General features: G+C 32.0%; 2 protein-coding genes across 2 annotated transcripts; both read right to left on the reverse strand.

The window, feature by feature from the left end:
• Positions 1–995: 995 nt before the first annotated feature.
• LOC103490803 (uncharacterized) lies at positions 996–7,989 on the reverse strand. Its single transcript, XM_017045196.2, has 7 exons — positions 7,758–7,989; positions 7,496–7,628; positions 6,325–6,404; positions 6,150–6,228; positions 5,958–6,067; positions 5,238–5,302; positions 996–1,308 (listed from the first exon to the last, which is right to left on the reverse strand). The coding sequence occupies exons 1-7, from the start codon at positions 7,893–7,895 to the stop codon at positions 1,215–1,217; spliced, it is 699 nt and encodes a 232-aa protein (XP_016900685.2). The 5' UTR covers positions 7,896–7,989; the 3' UTR covers positions 996–1,214.
• A 1,330-nt stretch (positions 7,990–9,319) lies between these two features.
• Positions 9,320–13,932, reverse strand: LOC103490802 (beta-amyrin 11-oxidase-like). The gene is made up of 8 exons (XM_008450492.3): positions 13,649–13,932; positions 12,721–13,198; positions 12,252–12,518; positions 11,678–11,767; positions 11,111–11,189; positions 10,882–10,988; positions 9,759–9,880; positions 9,320–9,490 (listed from the first exon to the last, which is right to left on the reverse strand). The coding sequence occupies exons 1-8, from the start codon at positions 13,882–13,884 to the stop codon at positions 9,400–9,402; spliced, it is 1,470 nt and encodes a 489-aa protein (XP_008448714.2). The 5' UTR covers positions 13,885–13,932; the 3' UTR covers positions 9,320–9,399.
• Between the last annotated feature and the right edge of the window lie 1,298 nt (positions 13,933–15,230).

The raw sequence follows: 15,230 nt of genomic DNA on the forward strand, positions 1-15,230 counted from the left end.
AAGAAGAAACAATGTTGTAAAATTAATAATAAGATTACTATTAAAAATAATAAAAAAAAAGTCCTCCATATCTTAAAATAATGAACATTTAATTTGATCATGATTTCACTTTGATTTTCCACTTTCCAAAGTTCAAATGGATGATTAACAAATTCATAGTCATAACTTTTTAGAGAGAAATCTCACTAGATAGCATCATTAAATGTATATTCTAATTTTTTTTTTTGTTTTGTAACTTTTTATTCTTTCAAATCATCAAATGTATCATAACCTTATTTTTAATACTTTTAATATGCCCCTATGTAACTTTTAAGTATAAAAAATAAGCAGATGTTACCAAATACAAATTTGCATATTTTGACAAATATACACACTTTCAGATGAGTCTAACTAAACTCGATCGTAACTAACATACATTCTCCCCTTTTAAAGTATGCAGTTCATTCTTCCATACCTACAATTGTCTACCAGGAGTTTAGATGAGTTGTTTGTAACAGTAAAAGTACTAAGCATTCTTACTTTATTCTTTTAGACATTTGGTTAAAGAAGTAAACAATTTTAAAAATCTATAAAGTACATAAAAGAATTGAATAACTGCATAAGAGAGACATTTATTTAGTGATTCTTTCCGCCCCAAATAAAGTAATTCTTCTCCAAAACGAGAATGTTACCAAACAAGCACGGACTAATAATTCATCATGCAAAGAGGTGAAGGGTTACCTGCTGTCAAGGGAAGCACTTTGGTCTGCCATCTGCCATATTCTGCAACAGAGCTTTGTCATAAATAATCATAACTCATTAGATATCAGAAAATGAATAGCCATATCCTCCTGTTGGGATATTTCCAAAACAAAATGCAAAAGAAAACCCCATCATTTTGTTTTCTCCAGTTCTAAATCTACCATTCTCTTTGCTTCACAAAACAAACAAATACAACTGAAAACGACGGCCAGAATAATAATAATAATAACAAAAATGGTTTTTCAAGAAAAATATAACACAACACAAACGCCAACTTGCCTTCCACGATTTCTTGATATCTATCAGTCTCACATTACGTCCAATCAATCATGTTAGAAAGAGAACAAAGAGAGAGAGAGTCATCTATTACTACTGAAGATATACGGAGGTTTTTATACACATGAATGAAGAAAACACAACAACTTTCTCAGGAATCTTTTGTCTGTTTCAAGTACATTAAAATATTAAGGTGATCAGAACTGACCCAGCCGAACATCTCTATCGAGACGATCGGCATTCAGTGTCCCTGGAAGCTCTCTGAAACCTTCATTGAAGATGGAATATGCACTGGAAAATTTGGGGATTCAGAGGTTAGAAAGATGACATGGCCTCAATTGTAATTCAATAGGTAAGACAGATGACATGGCCTCAATTGTAATTCAATAGGTAAGACGCTACCAATGCTGGACAACTACAAGACAGAACTCAACGTGGAAGCTACCACGATATTCAAAATATGGCATGATCCTCAATCATAGCTCAATAAGTACGATACTACTATACCGGACAATAACAAGATGGAATATACAATACAACTTCCAAGCTACAATGTATAAATAAAGAGAACTCAATGTACAAGCTACCATGATAAGTCATAACTCAATAAGTAATAAATTATTGATGCTGGAAAAATTCAAGAGGGGAAAACAATATAAGCTACATTGTACATAAAGGCAATGATTAATGAGTCCATATAGAGACACATCCTAACAACTTTTTGGGCAGGCTCAAAGTGGAAAAGTCAATGCTAACTAGTCGGAAGTTAAGGAGAATGCACGAGAGTTCAATCGTCCAAGAATATGCGATCCCATTAGTAAACTACACGTGTTTGCATTTTAATAGTCCTAACCAACCATCTAGATTTCTTCCAACTCCAGCCCCAAATCAGTCTACATCACTGCTCGATCTCATTTTTGCCCTTTATGCCATCAATTTCCCTATCCTTGAATTATGTATTGGTTAGATCAGGGGCCTACCAATGCAAACAACAAAGAAACCTTGCCCTCAAGGTAAGAGAAGTTACAACTGGATACTATGTGATGGCTGGATACTATGTGATGGCTGGATACTATGTGATGGCTGGATCCTATATGGCATCTCATCAGCACACATCCCTTTCCACTGAATCAGTACTTAGGTGGTCCGCACGCCCATCACAAATGTGATGCACCCCTGATGGTGCAATCAGGTGACTGTGGTCAATTGCTTACTGTAACCGAAAAGTTCCAATCCAACAATCCTTACAGCAATACAAAAACTCGTCAAAGAAGTTGGGAAGCCAACCTCTAATAGCCATAGAGGCTCATAAATACTAAATGTAAATAAACATAATCAAAATATTGGAAACTTAAATACAAAAAACATTATCTTTTTCAGGCCAAAAAGATAATATGATAATTTAAAAATAAAGAAATATGACCAAATCCATGATCGATGGTGATCACTCCAAAGCTCTTCTCAAAAGAGATCCCTAGGGCAGGACATATGTCGCTCTCGCTCCAATTTTTATTCCAAAACATTTAAGATTGAATTTCAAAACCAGAATTTCTTAATTCAAAATCTAATTTAAAAGGGACACCAGTTTTTATTTCAACACTTGTGGAAAATTGAATTTTAAAACTTAGTTGTGAAACATGGGATTTTCAATCAGTGACTTCTTATTTTAGAAATTTGTTTTAAGAAGGACAACAATTTTTATCTCGACACTTTGCTATCAGAAACAGAATTTTAAAATCGGGATTTCTTATTTTAAAAAATTGTTTGAAAAGGGACAACAATTTTTACTTCAAAACATTGTTGTCAAATTTAGAATAAAACAGGTATTGTTTCTTTTTAGAAGAAACCCTTTATTTAGATAGTTATTATCAAAAGATCAATTAATGGCAAAACATTTATTTTATTTTAACAAATGTTATCCAGCGTTTTCAAGATGCAAGCACCTTAAGACGACAAGTTCCATAATTGTCTCAGCATGTGAGGCGACAGAAAGACACCCCCTTGTTCAAACAAATACTCTGATGTCCACGACTACTCGACCTTTATTTTTGGTCGTTATCAGTGTTAAATCTTGTACAATTTCTCCCCCAAAAAAAGTTGTGTTGCACACAGACAATTAATAGAATCTACTCTCCTCGTACTCATCCATTCATCTTCATAGTCGTATCCTAGAGAAGATACCAAAGCCCATCACTGAACTCAACAACGATTCCATCAACAATTTTCCATCACAACTTACTTCTCCGTTCTCCCCTTGTCAACACCTCCCTCAAAATGCATATCTTCAATTAGATATATTGTCTGTACCATACCACCACATTTCTGTTAGATATTCTCCTTTCTCAAGCATCACTTGCAGCTAAAACTTCTACAATGACCTGCTGTATAATTCTTCCTCCGTATAAACATATACCTTGAGGCCATTGACAAAATCTGCTTTCAACACCCAAAACGGAAAGCCAATCAACAATGCCTACCATTAATATGAATTTCCTTCATACTCCCTTGCGGTAGTCTCTGATTAAAAAGCTAGAAATCTATCAGAGATGTCCCTCTTGCATTGACAAAAGTAGCCCTAGTCCTCTTTTTTGCTACACAATTGAATTTTAGAAAGAGACTTCCTTCCTCCTGCTAAAACCATCTCAATTCCTCTCCATAACAGTGTTGTCACCTCAGCTTGTATGACTGGCACCTTCGACTTATCTAACTCAGCTTCACATGAGATTAGCTCCATCCTAAGGATTTACTATATTTTCCACATAGTGCTCCATCAAATGCCTAGTCTCCTTTTGCATTTGGTGAATTCCATACCCTGCACTCTATATCCCGATGTGTCTGTTTAAACATTATCTTCTCCTCATTTGGTTTCAAGTGATTCTGTATTTTCCTATTCGCTACCATCAACCCCTTGGACTCAACTCAACTGTTCTAGCACCACTAGTTAAGGATATGAAATTAAAAACTAATTGAAAGTTGGGCAGAGAAATTGAAAGCTCCCAGCCCCTCCTACAGAATATTATACTCTATAGACCATTTTCTCTTTTGACTCCCTAGTTATACTTCTTTATACTGATAGTTCACACCCACTTCCTAGGTTCTTAATTCTGACTTTCAATTAATTTACATCATCACCCATTCTTATTTTGACCCTTTAATCCCATTCCTTTTCTTTTTCCACACATGTACTGATTCAGGGGTCTAATACATTTAAGAACAATTCCAAAGAAAGTTAACTTGTTTTTGTCTTCCCTTTCTCCATGTATTTGATTTACTATGGAATATTAAAATCCCGAAGAAGTTTGTGTTTGTGTGGCAGATTAAGGGATTAGGGTTTTCTTCTTCCTTCTTTTATTTTTTAAAGATACCTCAACTTTATGCTTTTTATTTTACATGTATATAAAAAACTAAAATAATACCAATTTTAGAAGTTAGCTCAATGGTAAAACAGTCTCCCAGCCCCCCCGTCTAAACCCAGATTCAAACCCCACTCACATTTTTTCCAGATATTTTTTACTAATCTATAAAGCCTCCGTCAATAAAATTTTTGGATCCACCGTTGATTGTACATGGGAGAGTCACATCATGGATTAAGTTCAAAGACACTATTCCCTTGTCTTATTCTCGGAATGGTGCACTCTCTGCAGGAGGAATGAGGAGGATGTATATCATCTATTTTAGAACTCAGTTTGCTCACTAGACTACCTTAGGAGATGCAGGATGAGATGGTTTGGTATTTGTTGGGATTGGCATAGCCACCACAGGGCTCAAGTGGAGGAGGTGCTTTACATTCTTTGTTTAGAGAACGGGCAAAGTTTTGTGGCTGGATAGTTCCTTCTTAATTTTGTGGGGTATAAGGAGTGGGAAGAATAATAGAACTTTTAGAGTGGTTGAGAGATCAGGTGAGGAAGTTTGGGAACCTTATGGGTTTCAGTTATGAGGACTTTTGGTAATTATGAGCTTGGTATCGTGCTTTTGGACTAGGTCTATTTCCATAGCAACAAACTCCTTTTTCTTTTTCGGACTTTGTATTTTTTTATGCCCTTGTATATTCAGCATTGTTTCTTACCAAAAAAGAAAAGCAAAATACCTTAAATGAGACAGGAAAATATAAAGACATGCAATCATGCATTCTCTTAGTTTATCAAGTGCAATCAAAATTGCTGCTCTACAGATGAGGTCTAATGAATGGAATGAGAGTTTTTATCAAGTACAACAAGTACCTCATTTCCCCAGATCGTCGATGTCCAAGATTTAGTAGAATGATGCAAAAACCAGTTCCAAGTATCTGCAAATAGGATTCGAACATGGTAAATCTTGCTAAATAGTTGACCATAAATTTTTTATTAATCTAAAAGAAGCACATATTTTAATGTTGTGGCATGTGAATTTAAGAAAAACAAACTAGTTTTCCATCCAATGCATACATTTTTCACAATATACCAGACAAGTTATATCAGCTTAATAAAGGATATGGAGAACAGAGATTTTCACACTTGCTGAAAGAAGATCCTACTCAAAGTTACAGTAGTATCTATTTCCCAAAAATTTTAAAGAAAAAAAAAGGAGAAAAAGAGAAAGAGAGAGGCCTTCTAAGAATTGATATAAAAACAAAGGTGTTTCACATCAAAACCCTAAGTTGAAATATCAAGCAACTATTTTCCAAATTTGATTCCTCTTGATTTATTCTTTGAGACGAGTTTTTTTTAGAACAATTGAAACTAGTTTTTCCGACAACACAATTGGACAACAATGAATGCAATGCATAGTAAACCATATTCTAGGAGGCACTTGTTAATTATGTTACAGAACTCTTTGAAAAACAAAGTTGCAGAACAGTTTATGAAACAACTCCTAAGGTTGCCATCAAAATATCAACTACTGAAAAATTAAAATAGCAACACCAAGATTAAAAATCAAACCAACAGAACATCATTACTTACATATAAAGGTCCAAGGTCCCAGCTATGGGCAACAGGTGCCATGATAAACCAGAGGAGAATAGCAGCCCAACCCTTCAGACTGAGAGAGAAAACCACCATCAAAAGGATATCTATTCACAGAACAGAGAACCCAAAATGCAATTAGCCAATTCATACGTTGAACTTCTTTGCATAATTTGATATGATTATTACCAGGAAACTTCAACTTCTCACGTAGAAAAGTGTAGACTTTCTTCTTCAAACGACTTGAAGACTCTGGAAGCCTAAACTTCTGAAAATGCAAGCATCCATGTGAAAAAACAATTTAGAAAGACTTCGAACTGAGCTGCCTGTCCAAAATCAACAATTGAGTTTCAGTGGTTCATACCAGGTCATCCTCATCTTCATCAAATTCATCACGAAGATGTTCTGCTGGAGGCTTTGGCTTCACAGCAACAGTCAATGAATCTACAGAACGAAAAGAGGTGTTCAATTACTGATTTCAAACTGACTTGAGAAATGAGAAGGCCACTGAAAGTCAAAGCATTTAGAATACTGCAGAAAAACATGTATGAAACAATAAAGAAACAGATGCCATGCAACAAGCACCCAGAGTTACCACCACCATCACGAAACAGATCCATAAGACAGCAAACATGGCCCAGTAAGCTAGAACTACGATTAGCGGAATAGTACTCAACAACAGAGCCAAAATTTCACTTGGTAATAGAAATAAATAACAACGTTTAGCAGTGGGGAAATTTGCTCTCTTTTATAGTTTTATCCGTAACAAAAGCCTTAGTTGATACCAGAGAGTCAGAAACTAATACCACTGATTGTTATCCAAGAACTCTAGTGTTTCAACTATAAAAAAGAAACTTGATTTGAAAAGTCAAGGACTAACCGACGATACTCAAGAATAACGACAGAGTTGAATTACAAAAAAACAATTACAAAAGCATTTGAAAAATGTAAGTCCAAAATCCTGGACGATTGGGAGCGAATAATATATAATATCGAGAAACTTGTATCACAAAGGCATTTTTGAACCTTACGCACATATAACCATTCAAACAACTACCACCACAAGAAGTCCCAAAAATCGTAAAACTAGGATCATATTAACCATCTAGTATTTGAAAATTAAGCCTACTTTCATCTAAGTTCTTTTTCTTTTTTTGTTATGTTGTTCACTTTCTACCGAAATTTTAAAAAACTAAGCTAAGTTTTGAAAACTGAGAAGTAGTATTTGCTTTTAGATTTTGACTTACAATTCAAATCTTTTATCCTTAAAAGAAGTGAAAACCATGGTAAAGAAATTGAAAAGAGACAAGAAAAAATTTTGAAAACAGAAAACAAAAAAAGACTTCTAAGTCTAAGTTGCGGGATTTGGTTTTAGGCATCCCGAACCCCAAAAAGACTTCATTTTTTTCTATTCAAAGAATCAGAACACAAAACTTCAAGTACCTTTGTAATCCCAAAAGACAAAAAAGTAATTCAAACACAAATGATACAACAGAACGCAAAATCACGCAATCAGCAGAATACCGCAAATATACCGCCATGATTGAGCCGCACATATACATCATCTTCATTTTTACAGTCATCCAAAATTTTTCCCCGTAAAATAAGCTTCAAATTCCCAATCGGTAATCGGCTACTCTCTGCAACCAGCTTTCGCAAATCGCACACCTGATGAACAAAATCAACAGAGACGTAAATGCTAGAAAATGGGTAATCATCACATGCATTGACGATTCCGCATAAAAAAACCTTCAGGCGATTAATTTGAAAGACGATGAAGAAGAAAGGTTTCTGAACCTTGATCGTGGAAGGGGTGAGAAGGCGAGAGGGGCGCGTTGGGCCGATGGTTCGAACAATGACTTCGACTGTGTCTTGTGGAGGATTGCGATTACTGATGTTCCGATTGAAATTGGAATCCTCAACGATCTCCGCCATGACACAGCCAAAGATTTCGCCACGTCTTCGTCTTCGTCTTCGTCTTCACCGAGAGGGGAACTTTCTTCTTCTCTCATCAGAATCTGAGAGGGACCCTTCGAAGCTGATCTATGGAAATTCCAATTTTTGACCCGGAAGTTCTTTATTTTTGAAAATTAACCGAACATAAATACCTTTTTGCCCCTATATATTGAATTTCAATATTTACACTTTTTTCATTCACGTTTTCACTTTTTTTATTTTTTACTTTATGATATTAATCTCTACTAATTGTAATTAAGTTAGTTAATTTTCAACTCATTTTCCTTCCCCTATTAAAATTAATTAATCACAATTATTTTAAATTAATCAACTAAAAGTCGAATACTAATGTGAAAAATTTAGTAAAAATGTATAAAATATTGAAGTTCGAAGATTAAGTGAAGAGTATACCGATAAAAATGTAATATTTTGAAATTTAAAGAACAAAAGAAAAATTAAACTCAAATATTAGAAGTAAAAATGTTACTTCTTGAAACGTGAGAACCCAATCAAAAACTAGGTATAAACTTAGGGATAGCGATAATATTTTTTATTCCTTCATTCTCAGTAAATTTTTCTAATTTTTGACACTGTTTCTACGATTAAATTTGTATAACAATCTGCTGGTGATAGCAATGGAATGAAATTGAATTATGTTATTTCACTTGATGGACGACCTAAAATTTGGAGGAATAATAAGATTTACTCAATTTTTGAAAACAACGTTTTTGATTGACTTGACGACAAATTTAGTTGAGATTAACAAAAAAATTCTCGCTTCTCGCCCTCTGTCCATCGTTCTATTACAACCTTTCTTCTCTCATACCGTAGGTTTGTTTTTTGGTTTCTTTAATTTTAAAAAAGTCAAATTTATAAATATTATTTTCATCGATATCTTTTTTTTGTTGTTCACTTTTATTTCATGTTTTCAAAAACTAGAAAAATTGTAGTCTTTTAAAAACTTTTTTTAAAAATAAGATTTTGACTCCGAATCCAAATTACCCTTCTCTTAGTAAAATTATAAATTACATAAGTTATGATTTTTAATTTCTTTTTACAAAGATATTGATTTTTATGCAGCGTAGGTGAATCGAACTTTTAACTTCAAAATTGATAGACAATAAAAATGTTAGTTGAACTATACTCATGATAAAATTATAAACTTTCTTAGCTCTTCTTACCGATGCATTCTCCAATGTAAAAAGAAAATTTAGAACTTTTAAACTAATACTCAAACCCATTAAAGATATATATTTTCTAATAACGATAAAGTATTTATAATATACTAATGAAGGGTTAGTTTAATGCATTTGCATGCATGCACAAGTACACACAAATACCAAGAAGCCTAAAAGCTCTAATCTTCTTCCCTTTCCAAAGAAGAATTAAGAAAAGGCTTCATCTATAAAGGTTTTATTTTTGTTGAGCCAAAAGATGAACAAAGCTAGCATTCATAATCTTATATATATAGACATCTCGTTACTCAAACTTTGAACACTCTTGCCAAACATTTGTCCTCAGGATGAGGGAATGGTGCATAAGTCAATTTAGATTTTGGATTAAGTCGTTCCACCCTGCATTCCAAAAATTTGCTTAGTAGATAAAAATAACAATTACGCAATTTATATATGATCATAGTTAATTTAATCTCTCCTATTTTTATAAAAGGAAAATATACAAAAATAGAAAAGGAAAAAAAAGAAAAGAAGAAACCCTCCTTTAAAAGAGACTCATAGGCAAGTTTTGATTATGTTTATTATCGATAGAGATTCTAAAATGTTGCTGAATATTTTGGTTCGTTAAAACATCCATAATGAAAATTCATAAAACAAATAAACTCACTTGTAATTGAGGAGAAAATAATGAAGAAAAATTGAGATCTCAAGCTTGGCCAGATCACTGCCAGGGCACAACCTGTTTCCTAATCCAAAAGGAACAAAAGCTCCTGGTTTCACTCTAACATTCTGTGTGTAGACAAAAAATCAAACCAAAATGCCATAAAATAATCATTAGATCAAAGGAACATAAAATATCACATGTAAACACAATGCATATTAAATAACATTCACAAATCTAAAGTATTCGTAGACGATATTGCTAGTAATCAATCAGATCAAAAGGATATAGTACCCATGCAAATTAAAAGAATTTGTCTATGACAAAATTTGGTCCAACTTTTATTGTCTATTAGTGATAGACCACATCGCTAATAGAAATTTATCAACGGTAGATTTTGTTATACTTGTAATTTCTTAAAAAATACTTGTTATATATACATACTTAATTACTATATTTCTAAAACTGTTGTTCAATGTGATTATTTTTTATTTTTTTGCAAAGGTATTAGATCGTAAAAAGAATGTGACCTTGCAGCTCGAGATGCACAAACAAAACACAACAAAAACAAGAGAGAGAAAAAAAAAACAAAAAACAAAAACCTACACCAGAAAGAAAAAAAAGCACACAATTAACTCAAGGTTCCATTCGAGAGATAAAGTCACCAACTGGGTCTTCGTAAAGAAAACTTCAAGCTACTTAGAACAAAAGTAAGAACCTCCAACCGAACAACACTACACTAATCACTTAAAGACGACTCAAAGTAAAAACTTGTTTAACAACTTTGTTGGTGTATGATATTTAGATAGAATTAAAAAGAAAACTTTATAAGCTAGCTTAGAGTTTGGACTCGAATTTATAATTTGATGATATCTTATAATTCTCTTATGTATATTGATAAAAGTTTTTATTTCACATTCACAAAATACTCTAACACATGAATATTGACATGGAGAGATACACTACTTTTAAGTTATATATATATATATACACACATACTCTTGAAGTTGAAGTTAAAATTTAGGCTAATATGAAAGTGTCACACCTATGTCACATTAGAAATGGAAAAATATATATATTTAGGGAATGAAAAGGTATGAAAATGTATTAATATTGGATAAATACTTACATCCCATCTTGAAGGATTAAAATCTTGTGGGGAAGAAAATGATGTTTCATTCATATAAAGCTCAGATAGCCAAGGTAGTACTCTCCATCCTTTTGGTATAATTTTACCTAAAAGAATAAAAATTAAAGTGCAAATTGTACTATAATTAAAAGATAATTACAATGCTAGATTATGATAATACACGTGATAAATATATAACTAAAATATATTAAGTACTTTGATAACTAACCGTTAATTTCGACATCGATCGTTGTCTCACGATAAAGCAAAGATGTGATACTACCAACACGAAGTGTCTCATCTATCACCTGGAAGTTAATAAAAGAAACCTCCCTTATGCAATAAAATCTTATAATATTTTGATCTATATTTTCTAAAAGGATTATTATAGTTTCCTAACCATTTTTCTTTATCACATGTTTTTAAATATTAGCCAAATTATAAAAAGGAGACAAAATTTTTCAATCTTAATTAGAAGTTAATAAAAAATTCAAAAAATGTTTTAATTTAGAAAGCTAATTAAAACAATTTAATCTAACCTACACAAATGACCATTTTAATAATTTGAAATAGTTTTATTTGTTTCTCTCTCTAAAACTTTATAAAGTAAATAGGAAAAATTAAAGAAATATTTTTCAAAAAATATAAAAAGTTGACAAACTACTTGTAGACAAAACCACGAATAGAAAATAAAATTTATTACACTTTATTTTGTTGAGGTATAAATATTTCGTCAAATGTCCTATTTTTGACAATTTCCAAAAATTAAAAGAAAATAAAAATAAAATGTATATACCTGGGAAAGATATTTCATTTGTTTAAATTCGGAGAGATTTATACCCTTTTGAGTCGAGGGTCTTCGTCTAATAAGCTCTTCTTGTTCTTCCTAAAATATCGAACCTCAAAATCATTGTTAAAATAATTATTTATTAAATTAAACATATATAGTTATTTATTTTACATATTCAAATAGAACAACATGACTAAAATATTTACAAAATATATACCAAAATTTTATATTCGATCAATAATATATTACCAATAACTAAACATTGATGAACTTAATTATTTAGGAGTAATTTTACATTTAAAAGTATTCAATTAAATATCACTTTTAGTCATCATCTACTTATTTTTTTTGAAAATATTTCCAACACATTCGGAGGGATTAGATTAGAAGGTGCACTGAGACATCTAAACTAGGTTGACATCTTTCTAGCATCTTCATCATGTCTCAAAACAAAAAACGATGTGATTAAATTTGGATTGAGGACTTGGGATTTAGACGAAAACGATAAACAATGCTATCTATATGGATGATTTTACAAATAAAGTTAGGAAAAATTAGGAACAGTATTAAATTACTTTACCTTGGCCTTTTGAAATGTATGTGGATGATCGGTAAGAAACAAAACAGCCCACATAGCAGTGTAAGCTGAAGTTTCATGGCCAGCAAATAACTTACCAAATATCAAATCTCTAATGGTCTCATCATCCAACTCTTCACCATCTTCATCTTTCACATCTATGAGCAAATCCATCGTATCTTTTGCTTCCCAATTTTCCCCTTTCCTCGTTTTCATCGATCTCTTCTCATCGATGATACATTGAAGTCTTTCCATCAACTTTTCTCGTGCCTATATATATAACAAGGAATATTTGGTAATTAAGAACGAAGAATCAAATAAGTTTAAAGCGCTAGTTGGAACAAGAACATGAACGAAAAGAAGCTATCGGCCTCAATACATCCTCACAGTGCCCTGCCTCGTAAGTCTTTTTTAAGTTAATAGAAGAACTAACCATGCAATCTAACCTATATAAAAGGAAAGCTTGATTTACCTTGAAGGACTTATGGAAGCCAAAGCCAGGAAAGTTGATGGGCAAAGACAAAAATCCGGCAGCAACTTCATAAAACAAAGAACTCTCATTTTCTCCCATGGAAGAGGTTGAACCCATAAAAATGTTCCAAATAACTTTGAAAGTCAACTTCTTCATCTCAGTCAACAGCTCAATTGGGGACTTCATGCTTGCCCATTCCTCTAACCCATTCATCACTGTTTGCTCAATATCATTGATATACATCTCGAGCGCGGTGTGGCTGCTGACCGGGGCTGTCGTGAGCCGCCGTAGGCGCCGGTGCTCGGCCTTGGTGACTTGCATAAGTGATTTTCTACCAGATAAAATTACTATGTTTTTGGGTAAACTAGGAATGAATATTTCTTCATTTGTCAAGACTTGACGACAGATTTCAGGTGTGTAAACAATTACACATGCCCTCCCAAGTAAGTGAGTTTTGTACATATCAGCTTTCCCATGTCTATAGAGAAAAAAAAAACATTTTATTATAAATATATGAAACTATCAAAAAAAGAAAAAAAAGAAACACAACTTTTTGTTTTATTTTCTTTTTGCTCTTCTCTAACTCGCTTTGTATATGATAACCAACAACACGGTATGGATTTTGACCTTGAAACATGATCATGAGATTGCTATGAATAAAGTCAACCTAGTTGAGAGTATCTTTTGTATATCTATTGATCCTATGGTAAAGATATGTCGTGTGTTCGAGATAAATTTTGATTTTCTTAGTCATTCATCTCTTATTTGTGTGAAAAATTTAATTTTCTCATTTGTCTCTCTATAAATCCTTTTTTAAAAAAATGTAATATATATATTGATGTCGATGAAAAGACGGGATGGTTGAATATCTCACCCAACACATATCACATTCAACTAAAAAACAAACAAAAAGGGTGATCAAATGTACCTGATCTTAAGGGTTTTAAGGAAACTTCGAGGTCGACCAGCAGTGTAATCTTTGATGAAAGATAGAGAAGAACCAAGAAAAGGCCAACCCATATGGCCAGGAGGAAGCTTAGGCCATAATTTCCCAAGCTTAGCTTCATAATACCAATCATTCAATCTCTTCAAAACTCCAAAAACTAAAACTAAACCTCCAAATATCAACAGTACTAACCAATTCATCATCATCTTCAACTCCATTAATTATATTATGCGTTTAATTTCCATATTGATCTCTTTGCCTTATCAGTAATGCTTTTTATATATGTTCATCTTTTGTCCATCATCTATAGTTGACCTTTTAATTCTTTAATCTATTTATGTATTTTTATAATAATAATCTTTTGAAACATTTGCTTTGGGGGTTGAAAAAAACCTCTTAACCACCTTAATTATATATATAAACACACACATATGCATTAAACTAAAATATATAGCTCCTAATTTTCTGGTTGAGGAGATGTCATCCCAAATTAATTAATACTATCCATGTTTATAATTCAATGTCAACCAAACAAGTTTCTAAAGTAATGATGTATAATAAAAAGTCATCAGATTTAACTTTCGTTCATCTCATGTTCGGCCGGCCGATTGTGGGTTTATGAGAAGAGTAATTCGTGTATTTTATAAAAACCGTCAAGTCTTTAATCTTTCCAATGTGAAATTTTCAAGATTATTCTTATGCATATAGTAGGCTTTGTTTCCAATGTGAATATGATAACTCAACTGTTGTAAAATTATATAAATTTTCATAGACAAAACTCTTTTATTGCATGCATAGAATTTTTTTTTTCTGGAGTATATCATTACAAAAAGGCAATGAAGACAAAATTTATTATATATTCACTAAAAATATACATATTATAATTAAAAGTTTGGGAGTATAATTAAGGATTAAAATTGTTCTCTTAGAATACGAAATTAGAATTAAAATAGTGTTTTAATTTTTAATTTTTAAATTTATTTATTATTTAATATTTATTAGACTTTCATATATTTCTTTATTTAATTAGTCTTTTGGACCCAATTAGTGTACATTTTTTTTTGTTTATTTGTTAGCATTTCATGTTTCTTTGTTTAATTAAAGAATTTGGAGTCATTAGCCACTTGTGCCTGAGTTTTCTTTTTTAACTAACTTTTTTTTATATATATAGATAGATGCCTACTTTTTGATTAACGACAATTTAGGCTGTATCTAATATACAATATGATGCATCGTTAGTTTTAAATGATAAATTCATTTTTATAAAAAAGGTATTTGTCACATGACAACTTTTAAATCAAGTAATTGGTTGGACTATATAAACATAGGTGAAGTCAATCAAAATCAAAGACTTTTCCTTTGAGGAAAATAATGTGAAGACCTTTGAAGCTTCATTATTTGGGTTTGTGTGTGCAGTGGCTCAAACTGTGATTGTGTGCCATTAAATTCTTGGTGTGTGATAGCAAGAAATTGTTGTGAGGTTAATTAATAGAATTTTCACACACACACACACATTATTATTATTATTAATGGTTAATTATCATGACAAGAAAGCAAATTTTTT

The sequence above is a fragment of the Cucumis melo genome, chromosome 6, assembly GCF_025177605.1.
Source record: "Cucumis melo cultivar AY chromosome 6, USDA_Cmelo_AY_1.0, whole genome shotgun sequence".
Taxonomy (NCBI): Eukaryota; Viridiplantae; Streptophyta; class Magnoliopsida; order Cucurbitales; family Cucurbitaceae; genus Cucumis; species Cucumis melo.